The following is a 19,034-nucleotide window of genomic DNA, read 5'->3' as shown; positions in this document are numbered from 1 at the left end:
TCTGTGACCCTGGGCAAATTACTTAATCATTTTGTGACTCTCTTCAGATTTTGTATCAGTAGGAACCCTGTTGTGAAGGTTACTATGAAAATTAAGTGATACTATCATATTGTGAACTCAGCACAATTTGTTTACTATAGTTTGCTTAATAATCATTGAAAAATATTAGCTCTCAATTTTACAAGGGTAAAATCAAAATTTAGAACATTTTTTTCCCACCTAAACAAATTCTAGATAGGGAATGGTGGATGAGTTTGAGCCTGCATATATACACATACATGTGCTTATGCAGTTGTATTTGGGGGTTTGGAGACTTGGAAGATGGGGGAAGAGTTCTAGTTGTTCTCTTAATCCTCACCTCATGGTTAGGAAAGCTGACATTGTCACCCAGGGCATTGACTTTCCTGTATCTGTCCCACTACACACCAGAGACTTACATGCTGCAGCGCTTGGCTATTTCTTAGTTTGGGGTATGCCCCACACATCCTAAGCTGAACAAAAGCAAATGATAGGATAGATACTAATGCACTTCTTGGAGGGTGTTTTGGGAAAAGGAGAAATGATTTAAAACTCATCTTACAGTTCCTTCTGTATTTCCTTTCAATTTGGGAAACAAACAAGTAGTAGGGGGAGAAAACCCATTTTGACTTAGGCCAAAAGCTAGGGATAGAACTGTGGATAAAGCAGTTCCTTAAAGGGAGGATGCAGTGTATGACACTCTATTACTTACCCAGTCCCAGTCTGTTTTATAGTTGGTATGAGTTGGGGTCATGCTGGTGGAATGGACAAAGCAGGGAAAGCTGGTGGCACATTGAACTCTTAGTATCCCTGCTCCTCGTTCTGGATCATGGTGGTGTCACAGGAGCTATCCTTATGTTGTTATTTGATATGTCAGGGAAGAGTTTTGCTACCCCCAACTTTTAACATCCTGGGAATTGCCCTCTAGGTATATGGAACTTCTTGGTACAGTGGACTCAAAGAATGTTTGAAATGCTTACTCACTTTTGTTATGCATACAAAGTAAATGCCTGTCAGTTTGTTTCATAGATTTTGGTGAAACTGTTGAGGAAACCTAAGATCAGGGACTGCAGAATAGCAGACATTAGCTGGATTGTCTCAGAACTTCAGATTTTTCTATTCTATGGAGGCTGGGAGAGCTTTGTAATCTGGGACCGTTTTGAATCAAGCTCTTCAGAAAGTCCTTCCTTTCCCAGCCTCTGTCCAACTCCCTTGGATTGCATGTCTCAACCCTTATCCCTAAGCACTAAGTGTTTTGTTGTTGTTTAAAGTACAGGGATTGAACCCAGGGGTATTCTGCCACTGAGCCACATCCCCAGTCCTTTTTATTTTTTTATTTTGAGGTAGGGTCTTGCTAAGTTGCTGAGGCTGGCCTCAAACTTGTGATCTATCAGCCTCCACCTCCTGGGATCCTGGGGTTACAAGTGTGCACTACACACCCAGCTCCTTAGTGGTTTTTTCTCTTGCTCCAAGGACCCCATCTTCTTAGTTCTAGAGCAAAAGATTTCCTCTCTTAGATCCTCTTCAATTCCTGGTCTCCAAGATGTAAATGTGGCGCTTGATCAGGGAGAAGAGCTCGGCACTGATTTCTAAACTCTTTGACTGCTTTTATTTTTCTTTTTTCAGGTTCAAGTGCTGGATTGTGTCATGTGACCATCCCAAAACTCAGAGCACCCTATGGCCATCTTTGCCCTCTTGTCACATAACTTGAAAACTACCTGATGGCCTTTTTGCAGTGGTTCCCTCCAGGAAGCCTTGATCTCAGTGAAGAAGTCCTTTCCTGGCATTCCTTTCAGCCCCATACTCCTCAGACACCCTTAACAAACAAAGGCAATCACACACACGATGTAACAAATACACAAAGTAAATAATTACACCAATAATGATATGTTCAGAGGGGCACTGGCCAGGTCCACACATAGGTGGGGGAAAGGTGCCAGCCCCTACTGGGTTGCTGGGTTGTGTCCCCAAGCTTTTTTATCCCATGCCTCTTTGGGGATAGGGAAGAACAGGGGACTGAAACTTCAGCTCAGATTTATATTCGTAAGACAAATGACCCCTTTCCTGACCCTGCAAAGGTCTTTATTTGGTGGTATTAAAGGGGTAGTTTTTTAAGTATCCCCCATGTTTAATGCCCCAGCTGTCTTGATTTTGTAGAGGGAAGTTACCTAATGTTTATTGCCCAGTCCCCACCCTGTTCAAGATCAAGAGGTATTTGACCTTGCGGGGAAGCATGTGCTATTCTTTCTGCTCCTCTCCTTCCACCAAGGAAATGTGAATGGTCAGGTATGTCTTGTTCTCCAAGACTGGGGCAGGATGAAGAATAGGGTCAGAGAGGAGAGACTTGGGGTTAATGTAGCTGCTATATGGAAGGTGAGTTGAAAAGCTTAACAGTCCCTGCCCATTCCTCTCCTGAAACACCTTATCTCATTTCTCACTATGAGATAGAAGTAAGATGCTAAATTCACCAGCATTACCTTCCCAAGGGTGGTCACCATACCTTTGCCCCTTCAGTGGTCTGATCCAAGCAGGAGAGACATGCGCTCAGGAAGAACAAGCCTTCCAGGTCTGCTACCCGGCTTGGGCTTTACTTCAGTTCAGTACTGTTTCTGCCAGACCATAACTGATGGCTCTACTTAAGAGTACAATTTTGCTGTAGGTCTCTCCGCCCCCACCCCAAACCCCTCCCACTTCCTGACATCCTTAGGCTCTTGCCTGGAGCCAAGAGGTCTGCTGGTGAGGTATGGATAGGGTGAGGAGATTCCCAACTCCTTGGCTTCAAGCACTGTCCATCTGAGAGGCAAGGGAACTTGTACTCTGAAGCCTGTGACTCCTCTAAGCCTCACATATCTTCACCACTACTCTGGTGCCCTGGTTATCTTGTCCCACAGCGAGAGGTATTTTATGTCCATAAAGTGCCCGTGGTAAGTGCTCAGAATTCATCTCTTGGCTGTGGCGGGTGCTGCCATTTCTCATTCCATCGAGGGGAAGAAACTGAGGCACAGTGAGTCCAGAGGAGAGTGAGTCAGGATTGTGGGAGGAATGAACTGGCCCAGCTAATGACTTGAAGTGGCAACGAGTTTCTGCCTGCTTCCTTACCTTTCCAAACCAGGGAATCTCCTTCCTTCCCATCTTTTACTGTTAAATGGCCTTATCAGATGCCATTCCCCACTGAACTGTTCCCTCCCTGCTTCCAGGTACTGCTATACTCCAAAAATAAAAGATAAAAATTATAGACACTCTGCTTCCTTGTTCTCCCTCCTTCCACCCTGAGCTTTGGGGGTGGGGGACTAAAATATCCCCCCTCCAGAATCCCTTCCACCTTGGTCTACAGACTCTATTCCCTAGCCCAGAGCAGTGATTTGGATTCAAATGCCCTGTAACCTTCAGCCTCTTTACTACTCCTTTGTTGACCCTTCCTAATCTTTCCCAGACCTGGGGGACTCTGGGGTCTCTACTCATTTTTATTGACCTGAAGATAGAGGCTGGGAGCAGGGGCATTCCACAGGCTCTTTGGTCTCTCTCGGCTGAGGGTAATTTGGGCATAAACAGGCTGTACCTTCTGACTAAATAAATCAATACCTTGAAGAAGGTGGGCCTGAGGGTTAGCTTAGTGGCTCTCTCATAGATCCTAGATGTTGAGGACTTCCTCTCCCCACCCCAGCTCTTAAATCCTAACCTCTATTTCCATGGCCACTCAGTTCAACCCATTTGGCTCAAGGTTAGTTAGGGTGCTTATGGGTTAGAAACACATTTATCAGCCCTCTTGCCCTTTACTCCCATTCCCAACCCTGAAGGTTTTATACAAGTGCTTAAGTGGGTGGGTGTTGGGGAAGAGCAGGGTTTGGGCATAAGGGACATATTGGGCAGGGGCCCTCTCATTCCAGTAAAGCCAAGTACCCGGAAAAAAAAAAAAAAAAAAAAAAAAAGTCACAATAAATAAATAAATAAAATTCCCAAATCCTTACTTCCGCCCCTGCCCTCGCTTCCCTCCCCCTGGCTATTGTTGGAGGGAGAGAGGGAAGATGCTAAGAATGGATTTTTGATTTCCTCTCCTACTGGGTAGTCGGGGGATCTCCCCAAACTATACCAAGCCCCTCACCTTGCCAGTGGAAGAAAGGAGGTTTGGTGTGGGGCTTTCATTTATTACTCCATTTCCGTCTCTTTCTCATTGTTTGTCTCTGCCTAGTCTTGTCTCTTCTGCCTCTCTATTCCTTTGCCTTCTCAGTGCTGCTCTGTTTGTTCCTCTGTCTCTATCCCTCTGTCTCTACCTCTGTCTCTACATCTCTCTGTCTTCTTGCCAAACCTTCTTACCTGCAAACCTCAAACACTCCACCCTAATCATGTCCCTTCTTTCCTGCTTCCCCAACCCCTTGTCCCTCAACCCCCTCCTGCCTCCCTCTGTTGTATTGCACACTGCTTGGTCAGGGAACAAGGTGTGATGTTCATGGAAAGAGGTGGAGGGAGCTCTAGGGCTTGGGGAGATGGGGGCCAGGGCTGGGGTCTCAGGGTAGGGTCTGTGGGGAAGGCATCCACTGTCCCCCACCTTAGGAGCAGCCACAACGATCCACCACCATGCCAGGGATCTTGCCGTAGATAATCTGCTGTTTGTCATTGAAGTAGAGCATGTTGATTGGGGACATCTTGGTAGGGGTGCAGCAGGGCCCAGCAGAGCCTCTTGGATTGGCCTGTTGCACCAAATGAGTATGCGGATACTTTTGCATGAACATGTACTCGCACTGGCCGGAGCAGTAGTTAGCCTTGTAGCGCTTAGGTGCGATGATCCAGTCCCAACCAAAAGCCTCAAAGTCCACTGTGAGGGGATATCTGCAGCAGCGGGACTCACTTGAGTGCTCATCACAATCCAGGCCTAGGTTCCGCCGGGACCGTTTTGTGTTCTCTAGGACTCGAAGCTCCATGAAAGGATGCTGAAGGTCAGGGAGAGGGGAAAGAGATGTGACATAGCCCTGAATCGTCCCTCTTCCCTAATTTTTTCTCTACCCCATCTGCCTCTCAATAGGGGCATCAGAACAGAAACCGTTGACTTCTTGGCTTTTCCATTGCTCCCACCCCCAGCCCCAGCTCACTTTTTTGCCATCTAGCACCTCTCAACTCAACCTTCCCTAATTTCTTCCTCTCTTGGCAACCTGGCCTTCATCAGCCCCTTGGCTCAGGGCCTCATCAATGGCCAGTTTTGGTGTTCCCATGAATCTCCCATTAACTGACACCTTTACCCAAATCCAGTTTTCAGCTGTTGCCTGGCTTGGCTCCCTGAAAAGTGATAGTTGCCACCCCACCCTCCAGCTCCTCTAGAATCAGCTCCTGGCCTGAGAAATAACACTGATCTCCACCTCCCTTCACATTCCTAGTCTACTTTTTCTAATATCCCCACCTCCTCAGGGCCAGGTTACACATGTCCACCACCACTTCAGGCCCCCTGCTCACCAGCCCCTCGGCTCCTGGCCCCAGGGAGGTGACAGCCAGGTCTGTGCCACTGGGATCAAAGGCGTTGATCTCGATGCCCCAGTTGCTCTGTGGCTGGCGGAACCAGCTGTGTAGCACTTGCTTGAAGTCGATGCTCTGCCAGTGGCCGGAGCGCGAGTGCAGCTCAATCTTGAGTGAACGGATACGGATGTGACGGCGGCCTCCACCCCCTCCCCCTGCGGTCCCTTCCCCAGTTAGGGGTTTCAGTCGCAAAATCTGCAGGTAGACTGTGGCTGGGCGGGGCACAGGCCGAAGGTACACCCACAGCTGTGCCTTCAGTACCTTTGTGAACATCACCTTGGGGCTGAAGTGGAAATGGCAACAGAGAGGACTGCCATCTGTCTGCACTGCAGGATCCGCTGATAAGAGAGAAGGGAGCACAACATCAGCAAAGGGTATTTGTGGAAAGGATCAGCAGTCCTGGGTGGCATTGGCAGTTTGGACTCCTCAGCCTGAGTTTTCCAGCTTTGTTTCTCTCCTGTGCCTATCTTGTGGACGATCTGTATGGGGTCTCTAGTACTGAAAACAGTGCCTCCTCACTTTGGATGAGGGCTGTCAGGGCTTACTGCTCTGTACCAATTCCCTAATCCGTTTACTTACCCTAATGCATAGGTTCCCCCCTACCAGATAACCTGCAGAGATAGTGGGTAATTCTTCCTTCATCTACATCCTTCCCTTCCTCCAACCATTCCTAGAATGTAAAGCTCCAGCTTTTTCTGAATCTTTAATCTCCTCATAGAAGCCATACCTCTTACCACACACCTGCTATCCTTAGGTCACCTTGCCCCATTTCTGCTGATCTGTCTAATGGGCAGGTAGAAACTAGTATCCCCCCGGCAAAAAAAAAAAAAAAAAAAAAAAAGAAAAGGTGAAAGAAGGTGGCCTCAGAGAATATAACTCAGGGTCCAGAGAGAGAATGTAGGCTAAATTTAACTTAAAAATATACCAGAATTCAGATCTAGGCTGTGTCATTCCCAGTAGCAAATCCACCAGAAAGGAACTATCCAAGCACATCTTATGCATCTAACTCCTCCTATTCCTTCTCCCCTAAAAAGTTTCCTTAGCTGCTTTCTTATCACCACCACCACAACTGCCTCAGCTTTTGAGGAAGGAAAAAATGTATTTCTTCCTATTTGCCCAAAGCATCAGAAATAATAATTCAACACACCAAATCAACTATAATCAGCAGGGTACAGTTGGTACACGCCTATAATACCAGTTGTTCAAGGAGGCTGAGTTAGGAGGATCACAAGTCTAAGACCAGCCTTAGCAACTTAGCAAGACTGTCTCAAAATTTAGCGCTGGGTACAGTGGCGCCGCACTGCTGTAATCCCAGTGAAAGGGCTCAGTGGTAGAGCAAGTGCCCAGCATGTAGGAGACCCTGGGTTCAATCCCTAGCACCACAAACAAAATTCTCATCAATAGCTTTTTCTCCCTTGAGTTTCCTTTGGTTTTTTGGTCCAGTGCCAGTAAGTCTACAAAGGTTCAACATCCCATCTTTATATCTTGACCCTTTTTCCCTTGTTCTGGACCATAAATCAAACCTTGGAGATTAAGGATGATGCTCAATATATCTCTCTGCTCCCAGCTTCTCCCAATTCCCTTTCCTAATCTCTTAGTTTGGGAATGCCCTCAATCATGTCTCTCTGGACAAGAATTCCATTCTCACTGCAGATAGGATGATTCTGGAATGAGCTTTGCCAAGTCCATATTGCTATGGTGAAGAACTTCAGGTAGGCCCTTAGGTATCATGCCCAGGTCTCACATTCTGTGTAGTCATGAAGAACTTAACATTCATCAACACTATCCCACCCAACTCCAGGAGAGGGAGGACCTTCTGAATGGGATAGGGAGGAAAGTCCTTAATAATCTTCATATTTCAGGACATAATACACAAAGTCCTCTGCAGCATCTTTTCCCTTGGTTCTCCGAGGTGCAGTGCTCTGGTAGTCCTCCCATTTATCCTACTGGCTGGTGCTTCACTTCAATGATGATATAATAGAGTGGAAATTCAGAGATTAGGAAAGTAGCTGAGGCAGGGAAGCTACTGGTGAGCTCTGGAATGACAAGCAATAATCCAAATGGCATATTATGCCCAATTTAGGCATAGGAAATGTCTATTTCTCGCTATTAGATACTCATGTATTTTGCTCACCATTGGAGCTTTAGTGCTTCTTATAGTACCAAACGGTATTCAATACATACAGGCTGAATGAAACTCCCAATTTTCAGCTTCACAGGCAAGTGCTTGAGAGTTCTTCCTAAACTATCTTTTGGTTACAGAACTGAAGTGGGTTTAACCACTGCTTGGACTCCTCATCTGACCTTCCCTATAAGACTTCTTGGTATGATACTAATGATTCTGGATTCATAGAGGTGCTGAGCATTAAAGAATGTGAAAATAGTAGTAACTTCTCAATAAATATTTGGTTTTCTAAGCTCTAAACATACCCTACTACAATAGCTGACCCAGGATTTGAAGATGAGGGACTGGGCATCAGAGCCTTTAGTTCCTTCAGGTAAGGATTCCCCACGCCAGGGAATCCTCATACACTTCTCTCCCAGTGGATGGGGGACAGTCAGTGCTATTAGAGAACAGGACATAGTTAGAAAGTAAAGGGAAGGGTAAAGAGTCAGGGGAAAGACTGGAGAAGGTGAGGGAATTAAGAATCAAGAAGAGCCAGGAATGAAGTCAAGTTAATAGATATAAGAAGAGAAATGGAGATAGTAGAAAGATCTTGGTGAGAGAAGAAGAAATAAGTTTGGGAGTTAGAGAACACCAGGGTTGAGTAGAAAGGAGTGGGTGGGGGTTAAAAAGCTAGAGGTGGGAGGAAACTAAACCTGGTGGGGTAAAGATAAGAGGACAGAAAAGGTAGAGAGAGAGGGAGGAACAAAGAATAAGCAGGTAGAGCTACAGAGGAACAGGGCTTGAGAGAGTCCCCAACACAGCTCTAGTGGGGAGGGGAGGGGGCCACATATGTGTTGGATTGATCTGGTTGGTGGTAGGCAGCAGGTCAGGTTTAGTAGGCGGTGCTGCTGGGGGAGAGAGGTCATTGCACTATTTTCAGCAAAAGCCCAACCCCCCTTCCTACTTACTGCCTCCCCTTTCCACCCCCAACTACACACCCTTTCCCAACCCAGGCTAGAAGGCCTAGGGGCAGGAGGTTGGGCTGAGAGGGCAGGGGCCTCTCAGTATGGGGAGGAGAGAGAAACTGAGGGGCTGGGCTTGGCTCCCATAAGGGCAGGGGGCTGGGTTCCCAGGATGAAGGCTGGGGTGGGAGAGCCTGAGAGGGTAGAGGGAACTAGGGCAAGCAAAGCAGTCTAGGCGAGGTGGGGGCTGGGGTCCAGGGTTGAAGGCTGGGGGAGGGGAGACAGGGGGAGGGGAGCAGAGGCCATCTCTGCTGACAAACACCTCCCCCGATTAGCAGAGCACAAGTCTCTTATTAAAGCGGGTCCCTGGGGATTAGACTATAAAAGTCTCTTTTTCCTTTTCCCCTCTCTCCCTGCCCCCCTCCCCTCCACTCCCCCTCCCTCTCTTAAGAGCTCAGCTAGGCTCTTAAAGGGGACGTACAATACCTGGCTGGAGACCCAGTTCCCTAGTTACCCAAGTGCTGGGTTGGTGGCACAAGAGTGAAAGTTGGGTGAGACCCCAACTGCTGGTGCCCCCTTCAGTCTTAACCTGCATTGCCCAATTCATGCATACAGGGTCCCTTCACTTCCTGCATCCCCATTACCAGAGCTAATTCTGAGCTCAGGCCTATAGCTAAGGAATGCTAGGCAGAGTGTGGAGCAAGGGGAAGTCCATGGCCGTGTCACCCATCCTGGAAATTCTCACACACTATACCACACAGATGAGAGCATCTTTTCCCTCTGCACCCTTCATCTTCTTCCAACAAACTCTTGATCAGAATTCCTCTACAACTGTTTCCTTGAATCCCCACCCCCACCCCTGCCCTGGGTCAATCTCAGACTGACCCTAGCTTCCATAAGCAGAAGTCTTTTTTTTTTTAATTTTTTTTAGTTGTTTATGAACCTTTATTTTATTCATTTGTTTATATGTGGTGCTGAGAATTGAACCCAGTGCCTCACACATGCTAGGCAAGTGCTCTACGACTGAACCACAACCCCAGCCCTATAAGCAGAAGTCTTAAGAACAGAAGGGAGACTGAGGAACTGAAGATCAGATCTCCACTTCTTGGTGCGATACCCTGTGCACCCATGTGCGCGGCGCGGGCGCGTGCACACACACACACACACACACACACACACACACACACATCCAGTTAGTTTCCTGGTTTTCTTTACAGTCTTGATTAAGTACTGTGGAGTTGAGTTCCACAGACATGCATTTGGCATTACCAGGTATGAAGCCTCCCAGATGCACACCTGGGTTCCTGTGCCTCTCCTATAGGTGTGGGCCACTAGGACTCCCCTCAGCCCCCAGCTTTTTATGACCCATCTGCCAATAAACCAGTCTCCCCCCTCTTCTGTTCAGAGCCATAAACCAAACTGGGGGTGGGGGGACCTTGCCAAGCTACTAGGGAATAAGGGAGGGCCTGGTTCCCTGGAGTTGAAGAGTAGGGTGAGACCCAGGGGGGAGGGGCAGAGGGAGTCACCTGACCCTAGGGAGAGATAGAGTTGGGGGTAGCAGTATTGGCCTGGATTTTCCAGGCCATAAAATTTCAAAGCAGCTCATGTCTATTAACGTGTTCATCTTCCTTTGGCCAGGGACTCGGATGCCTGGGTCTCCCCTAACACTCATCCAGTTCTATCTCATTCTCCCTGGGTCTTCCTCTCTCTTAAGTCCAGTTGCCATGGGGCCAGTGAACAAGGGGCAGAACACTTAGGTTGAAGTAACCAAATGGTTGTCCTTAAGCTCCCAGCGCAATGGAGTTATCTGAGATCGGTCGGTACCAAGAAGGCACAGCTTTTCTGGCCCCTTGGGATACCCAGTGTGAGACACGGCTCAGGATGGAAAGGGTGCCAGCTGGGCTGCCAGGAGGAACACAGGGTTCTGAGATCCTATTCCTGGGGCAGAGAGGGGCACTCGGTTCTCTGCAGCCTGGTGGGCGCGTTGCGGAGCATGGGGCGGGGGAGTTGGTGCCAGGACGATGGGAAGACAGAGAGCACTGCGGCCCAGCCCCGAGCCTCCCGATTCTGTTCTCTAGTCATCACCTCCCCGTGGCCCATTAGGACACAATATCTGCCCTGTCCCCAAAGCTGCGGGTCCCAGCTTCCCCCCACCCCCGACTCCTTTAACGTGGGTCTTTCTCGTACCCTGGGGGCGGGAGGCAGTATCTTGCAACCCGTCCCGATTGCCCCCTCCCACCTCCAGGAATAGGGCCTGCACACAACTCCGCTGCCCAGATTCACCGCTCGAAAAAGTTCTGTGGAATAGCCTCGGTTCCCCAATCCATCAAGTTTTCGCAGAAAAAGCTTCTGGGCCGAGGCAGCCGGGAGCGCCCGGCTTGGAAGCCAGAGGCGCCCTTCCCAGAGCCGAGGCAGCAACATACCGCTCGAGCCCCGAAGCCCACTTACTCTCCTGGGCCATGCTAATGACGGTCTCGGTGGTGGCGTGGTACTCGTCTTCCTCCAGGAAGTCCTCGGGCTGCAGCGCGTCGCCCTGGAAGTCATGTAGGTCCAGGATCTGCTGCAGCGGCGGCGCCTTGGGCAGCAGCTGCTTCACCACCTCGCGGCTGATGTTGGGCGCCTCCTTGAGCCGCAGTTTGCTTAGGATTTGCGACTTGATGCTCTCCAGGCGCAGCTCGCGGCTATGCTGCCGCCACACGCACACGGGGCAGCCGTCCGGCTCGGGCGCCACGGACGGGGCCGGCCGACTGGAACGCTCCCCCCCGGCCCCGGCCGCCGCCGCCGCCGCCGCCGCCGCCGCCGCCGCCGCGGGGCCCTCGGCCGCCTCCCCCCGGGGCCGCAGCTCCAGGGCGAGGAGCAGGAAGCCCAGCAGCAGCGGGGCCGCGAGCACCATGCTGGAGGGGAGGGGAGGAGGACTGGGGGGCGGGGACGCCGGAGTCCCGCAGGGAGGGGGCGGAGGGAAGAGGGAGGGAGGAGGAGGGGGTCCGGGCGGCGCGGGATTGGGGGCTGCCCGGCCGAGGGGGGGCCGGGGGGGCCGGGGGCGGCGGGCGCGCGGGCGGGGCGGGCGAGCGGCCGGGGCGGGCGGCTGGGGGGGCCCGAGCCCGGGCCAGGCCCTTTATAGCCCCGGCCCCCGTGTCGTCAGCGGCCGCGATTGGCTGCGGAGCCAACAAAAGAGGTAGCGCTGTCATCCGAGGCGAGAGAGGGAGCCGGAGAGAGCGGAGGAAAAGAGAGAGGGAGGGAGCGAGGGAGCAAGGGCCCAGAGAAAGGTGAAGAGACAGAAGAGGGGGAGGGGGTAGGTATAGAGGGAAAGTCAGAGTCAGAGAGACCAAGGAGAGACCGAGAGATAAGGGCAGAAGAGCCAAATCTAGAGAGATAGGAAGAGGAGACAGAGGGAGAGACAAAGGAGGGAAAAGAAGAGTCGGAGGGGGCAGGATACAGAGGTGAGACTTAGCTAGGGAGAATAAGAGAAGGGGTAGAGTTAGGGTGGAGAGAGTCAGAAATAAAGATGTCCAGAGAGAGGTGAGGCCGGACAAGAGAAGACTGAGGTCTACAGAGCAGGCCAGGAAAGATGAGGGAACGTAGAGATGGGAACAGGGCAGAGAAACTGATAGGGCAGAGACCAGTAACCTAGGAAAGACAAAGAGAGAGGGCCATAGACTGGGAGATACCAAGGGAGCCCCTGAGGAGCAAACCAGAAGATCAGGGCAAAAGCAGACTCCTTAGCGAAAGTGTGGTAGCCATAAGAGTCAACCCTGGTAGGAGCACAGAGAGCCCCAGGGGGAATAGGTGAAGAACTTGAGTTCAAAAGAGCCCCAGCTACCAAAGGTAGCCAAAGAAGATGTTTAAAGAAGACATGGGGAGCCAGGCTTGGTGGTTACACACCTGCAATCCTGGCCACTAGTGACACTGAGACAGGAGAATTGCAAGTTTGAGGCCAGCCTGGGCAAATTTAGCAAGACCCTGTCTCAAAACAAAAAAAATTAAAGGGCTAGGGACTTAGCTCAGTGGTAGAGCACTCTGGGTTCAATCCCAAGTACCTCCCAAAATGATTAATAAACTAATAAATAAATTAACACAAAATGAAGAACAAAATAATGAGGGAACAGGCAGTAGCAGGCAGGGTGGTACACCTGTTATCCAGTGCTACTCAGGAGGTTGAAGCAGGAAGATGCAAATTTGAAGCCAACCTGTGTAATTTAATAAAACCCGTCTCAGAATAAAGGTTTTTTTTTTTTTTGTTTTTTGTTTTTTGTTTTTTTAAGGGAGAATGGAGGTGTGGCTCACTGGTAGAGGACTTGCCCACCAAGTATAAGACCTTGAGTTCAATACCCGGTATTTCCGGTATCCCCCATCCCACCCAAACAACAACCAAAAAACCATGGAGGGCTGGGCATTGTGGCACTCACCTTTAAACCCAGCTAGTTGGGGGAGGCTGAAGCAGGAGGTAAGTTTAAGGCCAGCCCGGGGAATTTAGTGGGACTCTGTTTCAAACTAAAAAAATAAAAAGACCTCGGGATGTAGCCCAGTGACATAGTACCTTGGTTTCAATCTCTACTATGGCAGGGTTGGGAGAGCCATGAAGGAAGCTGATTTATTAGAGGGATCAGGGAGATTAGGAAAGGGACAACCAGAGAAGTTGGGAAAGTGGTGGGACACTGATAAGAGGAACAAGTACAGCTGGGGTTTAACAGAGCAAAGGGAGTCAGCAAAACTGGAAAGTTGGACCTGGGTCCCTGGAGGCAGGAGCTGGAGGAGGGAGGGCTGAAGGCCACTAGGCTTTGAAGAGAAATCTGGACCTACAGATTTCTAGCTATGCCATTGGACCTGCAGGATCTCAGACGCCCGAGAAGGGGCTCAAAGTTGCAAGGGTGAAGATAGGAGAAAAGTCTACTGTCAGATGTCTGAGTTGTAGGCAGCAAGTTACAAAGGGAGAAACTTCATGTATGACCACGGATAAAGCCAGAACGCAGAGTGAAAGAATGCCCAGTGATAAAATTCTTTAAAGGTGCTTAACTTCTGATGCTGGATGCCTCTTCCCAGAACTTAGTTTCTCCAAGCTGCTGCTATCATTTCCTCCTCCTCCCCCTCCTCTTTTTCCTCCTTCTCTTTTGAGGAAAAAAAAAAAGTTTCCCAGGCTGAACTCTAACTTGCCATCTTTCTGCTGCAGCCTCTTGTGTAGCTGGGGTTGCAGACGTGTGCCACCACAACATCCAGCTCCAGCCTTGTTTCTGTTCTTTCTTGTTTTTATGGCAGTGGCAACTGAACTCAGGGCTACTTTACCATTGAGCTACATCCCCAGCCCTTTTGATTTTTTTAAATTTTGAGACTGGGTCTTGCTCAATGTTCATGACTTTGCTAAATTGCTGAGGCTGGCTTTTGAACTTGCAATCCTCCTGCTTCAGCCTCCTAAGGTGCTGGGATTACAGGCACTTCTCCAGGTTTGTTGAGTAAATATATGAATTTCATTATTGAGCTGCTCAGACCAAGCAGAGGGGTTTTTTTTGTTTTTTTTTTTTTTAATTTGAGCCCAATAAAATATTTTAAAGTTGACTTTGTATAAGCATAAGAGCAAAGTTGGTTGGGGAACTGGAGTGGAATAAGGAAGAAACTGAGGGTTCAGGTGTGAGGGGAGGGGCTAGAAAAAAACAACCCAAGGAACTTTTACGTATATATGTATGTATGTATGTACGTACGTACTGGGGATTGAACTCAGGGCACTCAACCACTGAGCCACATCCCCAGCTCTATTTTGTATTTTATTTAGAGACAGGGTCTCACTGAGTTCCTTAGTGCCTCACTTTTGCTAAGGCTGGGTTTTGAACTCACAATTCTCCTGCCTCATCCTCCAGAGCTGCTAGAATTACAGGCTTGTGCCACCTCGCCCCATGCCAAGGAGTTTTTAATAGATGATCCATTCCCATGGGGAGCAGGAATGGAGACAACAAGGGAATGGACAAAAAATTTAAACAGCTGGTTTCTTCCATTGCCTTGGACCAAGATATGGGTATCTCAGAATTTTGTTTATTTTTTATTTTATTTTATTTTTTTACCTATAATTTGGGGATCACAATACCTACCCTCAACTGGTTGTGAGGATTATAGAGTAGTCAATAGAGGTATTCATGTACTTTGTGTGTGTGTGTGTCTGTGTGTGTTTGTATGTATGTGGTATGGGGCATTGAACCCATGGCCTAAAACATGCTAGGCAAGTGCTCTACCATGGAGCTATAGCCTTATTCCTTTAAAAAATTATATATATATATATATATATATATATATATATATACACACATATATATATATAATTATATGTATGTTAAAACTGGTGATTATGCTCAGAGGTGCTTTACCACTGAACTATATCCCCAGTCCTTTTTATTTTTACACAGGGTCTCACTAAATTGCTGAGGGTCTTGCTAAGTTGCTGAGGCTGGCCTTGAACTTGTGATCTTTCTGCTTAAGCCTCCTGAATCACTTGGATTACAGGCATGTGCCACCAAGATGGTTAAAAAATTGATATTTTGAAACAGTGTCTTGCCGAGTTACCCAGACTGGCCTCAAACTTGTAATCCTCCTGCCTCTGCTTCATGAGTAGAGTAGCTGGGATTATAGGTATGTGCCATTGTGCCTGACTTTTTTTCTCATTAATGATTCTTTTTCTTTTCTTTCTGATCTCCCAAAGTCTTTACCACCTATTCTGGTATGTTCCATCATCCAAAATGTATGATGTTACACCCTCAACAAATTTGTAAACACCTTGAAAGGAGAGGCGATATAACCTCCTTCTGCTCCTTTAAAGAAGGTAGCACATGGGCTGGGGGTGTAGCTCAGTGATAGAGTGCTTGCCTAGCATGTGTGAGCCCTGGATTTGAGTCCCAGTATTTCGAAAATGATTAAATAAATAAGAAGACAGCCCAAATTTTACTTCCTCACCAAACATGAGTATAATGCAAATGTAAAGAGAAATGATATGCAAAGATAAGACTCAGGGAACAGATAGTCCAGACAAGACAATAAGTAAACAGTATCAGCCCAAACTGCAGGACAGATAGATGCCTCCTGAATATGTCCATCTGGATGACCCAAGGCACCTCAAACACCATAGTTGGGAAACTCCTTCTTTTCCCTAACATGTGACCCACCTGTGGTTTTGTTTTGTTTTGTTTTGGTACCAGTGATTGAATCCAGGGGAGCTTAACCACTGAACTACATCCTCAGCCCTTTTTTGTTTTTTAGTTTGAAACAGGGTCTCCCTAGGTTCCTGAGGCTGGCTTTGAACTTGTGATCCTTCTGCTTCAACCTCCTGAGCCACTGAGATTACAGACATGTCATTGCACCTGGCTCACCTGCAGTTTTTTATTTAGTGAATGGCAACCACCTAGGTTAGTTACCTGGAAGTAGTATTCCATTCTTCTTACACTCTTGAATCATACAGGTTTTTCTTCTTCACAGAACAACTCCTTGGCTGGGGGTGAAGTTCAGTGGTAGAATGTGTGCTTAGTATGTTTGAGTTCCAGGGGTAGATACCCAGCATCCAACTCCTCCTGGGGACAATCTCTTGGCCAAATTTACTCTTTCCTTAGCTCTCAGTATAGTTGAGATTTAGGCATGACACACAGGTGTCCTTTGGACTACGACGAAAAGGCTGCCTGGGCTCCAGTTCCAGCAGATCCCCTTTTCTGACTGTGTGAACTTCAATAATTTCTAGTACTCTTCCAGTGAGGGGCACTCTACCTTGAACTACATCCCCATCCCTTTTTATGTATTTGTTTTTGAGACATGGTCTCACTAATTTGCCAGGCTGGCCTTGAACTTGTGATCCTCCTGCCTCAGCTTCCCAAGTAGTTGAAATTACAGGTATGTGTGTGCCCAGCTTTGAAAGTTCTTAAAAGTCTTTAAATAAGATTCCTTATTTGTAAGATGAAGATACAAATATTGCACCTATTTAATAGGATTATAAGGATTAAATATATGATGACATCATTCTAAATGTGCTAAATACGCTTACCCCAATTAATAACCATCACACTGTGAAACTCAGAGAGAGCATTAACTTTTTCACCAAAGTTTTCCTTAGTTGCTTTATATACAACAATGAATGAACCTTGGTAAGTAGAACTGGTCAGAGTTGGGTGGGGGAGAGAAAACTGTACGTTGGTATCCATGAGGGGTTTCTGTTTTCTGCCAAATACCAGGGACTTAAAATTAGGAACAGTTCGTGAGACAGAAATGATTTCCATCTCTTGGCTCTCTCCCCACTGACTACAGGTAATCCACTAAGTTGACAAGACTGCCATCTGGTGGTAGAGTTTAGGATGCCCGTTCCTTGTAGGTGGAACTAAAATCACCGTGGGTTTTTCTTATTTGTGCTTTGCAGATTTTCATTTTAGATTGTGTCTCCCCCTGCCCCTGGGGATGGAACCCAGGAGCTCACGCATATTAGACACGCTCTCTACTACTGAGCTACATCTCCAGCCCAAAGAGTTCTACATCATAATGCCTTGTCCTTTTTCTAACCCCTCATAGATCTTGCCTCTTTCCTTGAGTTCCTTCAGGTTTGGTCCTGTTGGATTCCCCCGAGTTGAAGGAACTAACCCCTAGGAGGTTTCTTTTAGGAGCTCAGAACTCCAGCTGCCCCAGACCCAGTCCTGAAGAGGGGGCCCTGATGGTTTTATGAAAAAGGAGTTAGTAGACAGTACACTTTAGCATCTTTGTTATCCCAGTACATGCTAACCATAGCTTGGAGTCCAGCCCACTGTCCTGGTCTCCTAGGCAACAGTCTCCTTCCTAGGGGTGCCCTACTCCTGGTGTTACCCAGATAACCTTCAGGCCTGCCTCCATTAAGGTCCTGACTTGTTCATAGCAAATGTGGGATGGGGTCTAGGGGAGGTATTTAGATTTGAAGGTTGTGAGCTGTCGCTAGAGGAGGAGATGGTGTTGCTGGGGAAGTGAGTGAAGTTTCAGGACCTGGAGGAGGGAAAGTTGTGCTGGTGCATCCTCATCCTCTTTAGAGGGTTTCTGAACATTCTTAGGAAGCTGATGCAGCTCCTGAGAGCCTATCACCAGAGTTAGAGGCCAGAGAAGCCTGAGCCACTAGAGGTGCTGCTGCCAGAATAGGGAAACCTTTAAAGGAGGAGGGACTTCTGCTATCCTGCATCCCTATGGTGTAGGCCACCTCCACCTCAGACTGCCTTGTCCATCGGAGCTGGGCACTAGATTTCTCTTTCTTTCTTTCCTCCCTCCCACTTCTCTCTCTCTTTTCTGGTACTGGGGTTTGAACCTAGGGACGCTCTACCACTGAGCTACATCCCCAGCCCCCTTTAAAATTTCTTTTGAGACAGGTCTTGTTAAGTTGCTGAGGCTGGCCCTGAACTTTCGATCTCCTCAGCCTTCTGCCTTCTGAGTTGCTGGGATTCCATTGTATGTGCCACTGCACCAGGTGGGAGTAGGAAATTTCCTCTCCTCCCCAGAGAGGATCCCCAATCTTAATTGCCTCTCCCTTTTTTTATGTTCCTAAAGGTCCTATTTTGGGGGTTAGTGAACTCATTCCTTGGCATGTGGGGACTTTCTCAAGAAGGGAGGAGCTGGGTGATTGAGCTGTAGCCACAGAGTGAGGGGTAGAGGCCTCCCTAAGGGCCGCTTGTGCCTCTGGGAATGTGGAGAGGTTTTTCTGGGCTGGGGGTTGTATAGGGTTGTTGAAATGGACCCTTCCCAGGCCTCTGACTATGTAATTATTGTTCTCTCATCCTCTCCCACACTGGGCTCTAAACCCTATAATTATCTTGCCTGAGTCTCTTGGCAGCACTGTTAACCTCTTTAACCCCAAGGTCCTCTAAGAGAAGTTGGGGATTGAAAGAAGAGAACCAGAGAGTTTGCATTTGAAGCTGTGGTGATGGTAGTATAGATCTGATACCAATGGAGAATTCCAAGAATCATTGGGGGTCATGATTTCCTTTGCTTCTGGCCTCCCAGAGGAACCCTCACCCCACCTCCTGGTCTCCCTCATCATCTTAGGGAATGAGCCAGCTTTCTAACTCCACTGGAGGCACACACCTTCCTCTCTTTACTCTTTTTTTTTTTTCTTTCTTTTTTTTGGGGGGGGTGCTGGGGATCGAACCCAGGACCTTGTGCTTATGAGGCAAGCACTCTACCGACTGAGCTATCTCCCCAGCCCCCTCTTTTTTTTTTTTTTTCCTTTATTTTTTGGTACTGGAGATTGAACCCGGGGTGCTTAACCACTGAGCTACATCACCAGACCTTTTTACTTTTTATTTTGTGATGGTTTTGCAAAGTTGCTCAGGGCCTTACTAAATTGCTGATGCTGGCTTTGAACTTGCGATCCTCCTGCCTCAGCTACCTCTAGATCTTCACTTTTGCTCTTCTCAGGTCTCCCTACCTCTTCCCTGTCTTTCTCACTAATTGCTTCCTCTCAGGTCAATGGT

General features: G+C 48.2%; 2 protein-coding genes across 5 annotated transcripts in view; one reads left to right on the top strand and one right to left on the bottom strand.

Moving 5' to 3' along the window:
* Positions 1–3,251, top strand: part of SARNP (SAP domain containing ribonucleoprotein) — a 51,141-nt gene extending 47,890 nt beyond the window's left edge. Inside the window, exon 12 of the transcript XR_013764015.1 lies at positions 1,645–3,251. The gene's annotated coding sequence lies outside the window, so the exon portion shown is untranslated. The remainder of the gene's footprint in view (positions 1–1,644) is intronic.
* The window catches only part of GDF11 (growth differentiation factor 11), a 36,278-nt gene extending 23,573 nt beyond the window's left edge, over positions 1–12,705 (bottom strand). For 2 of the 4 annotated variants that reach the window (XM_079141314.1, XM_079141313.1), the window contains exons 1-3: positions 11,041–12,702; positions 5,464–5,861; positions 4,565–4,946 (exon numbers count right to left, since the gene is read on the bottom strand). In XM_079141314.1, coding sequence (XP_078997440.1) covers positions 4,566–4,946; positions 5,464–5,861; positions 11,041–11,485 — 1,224 coding nt within the window. In that variant the 5' untranslated portion in view covers positions 11,486–12,702 and the 3' untranslated portion in view covers position 4,565. Of the gene's footprint in view, positions 1–1,013; positions 4,947–5,463; positions 5,862–11,040 lie in introns of those variants that run through there. The other 2 variants (XM_079141315.1, XM_079141312.1) reach the window with 2 other exon arrangements.
* Positions 12,706–19,034: the final 6,329 nt, after the last annotated feature.

The sequence above is a fragment of the Sciurus vulgaris genome (genome assembly GCF_902686455.1).
Source record: "Sciurus vulgaris genome assembly, chromosome: 5".
Lineage (NCBI taxonomy): Eukaryota > Metazoa > Chordata > Mammalia > Rodentia > Sciuridae > Sciurus > Sciurus vulgaris.
Note: the sequence above shows the minus strand (reverse complement) of the source record. Positions and strands in the feature narration are given on the sequence as shown.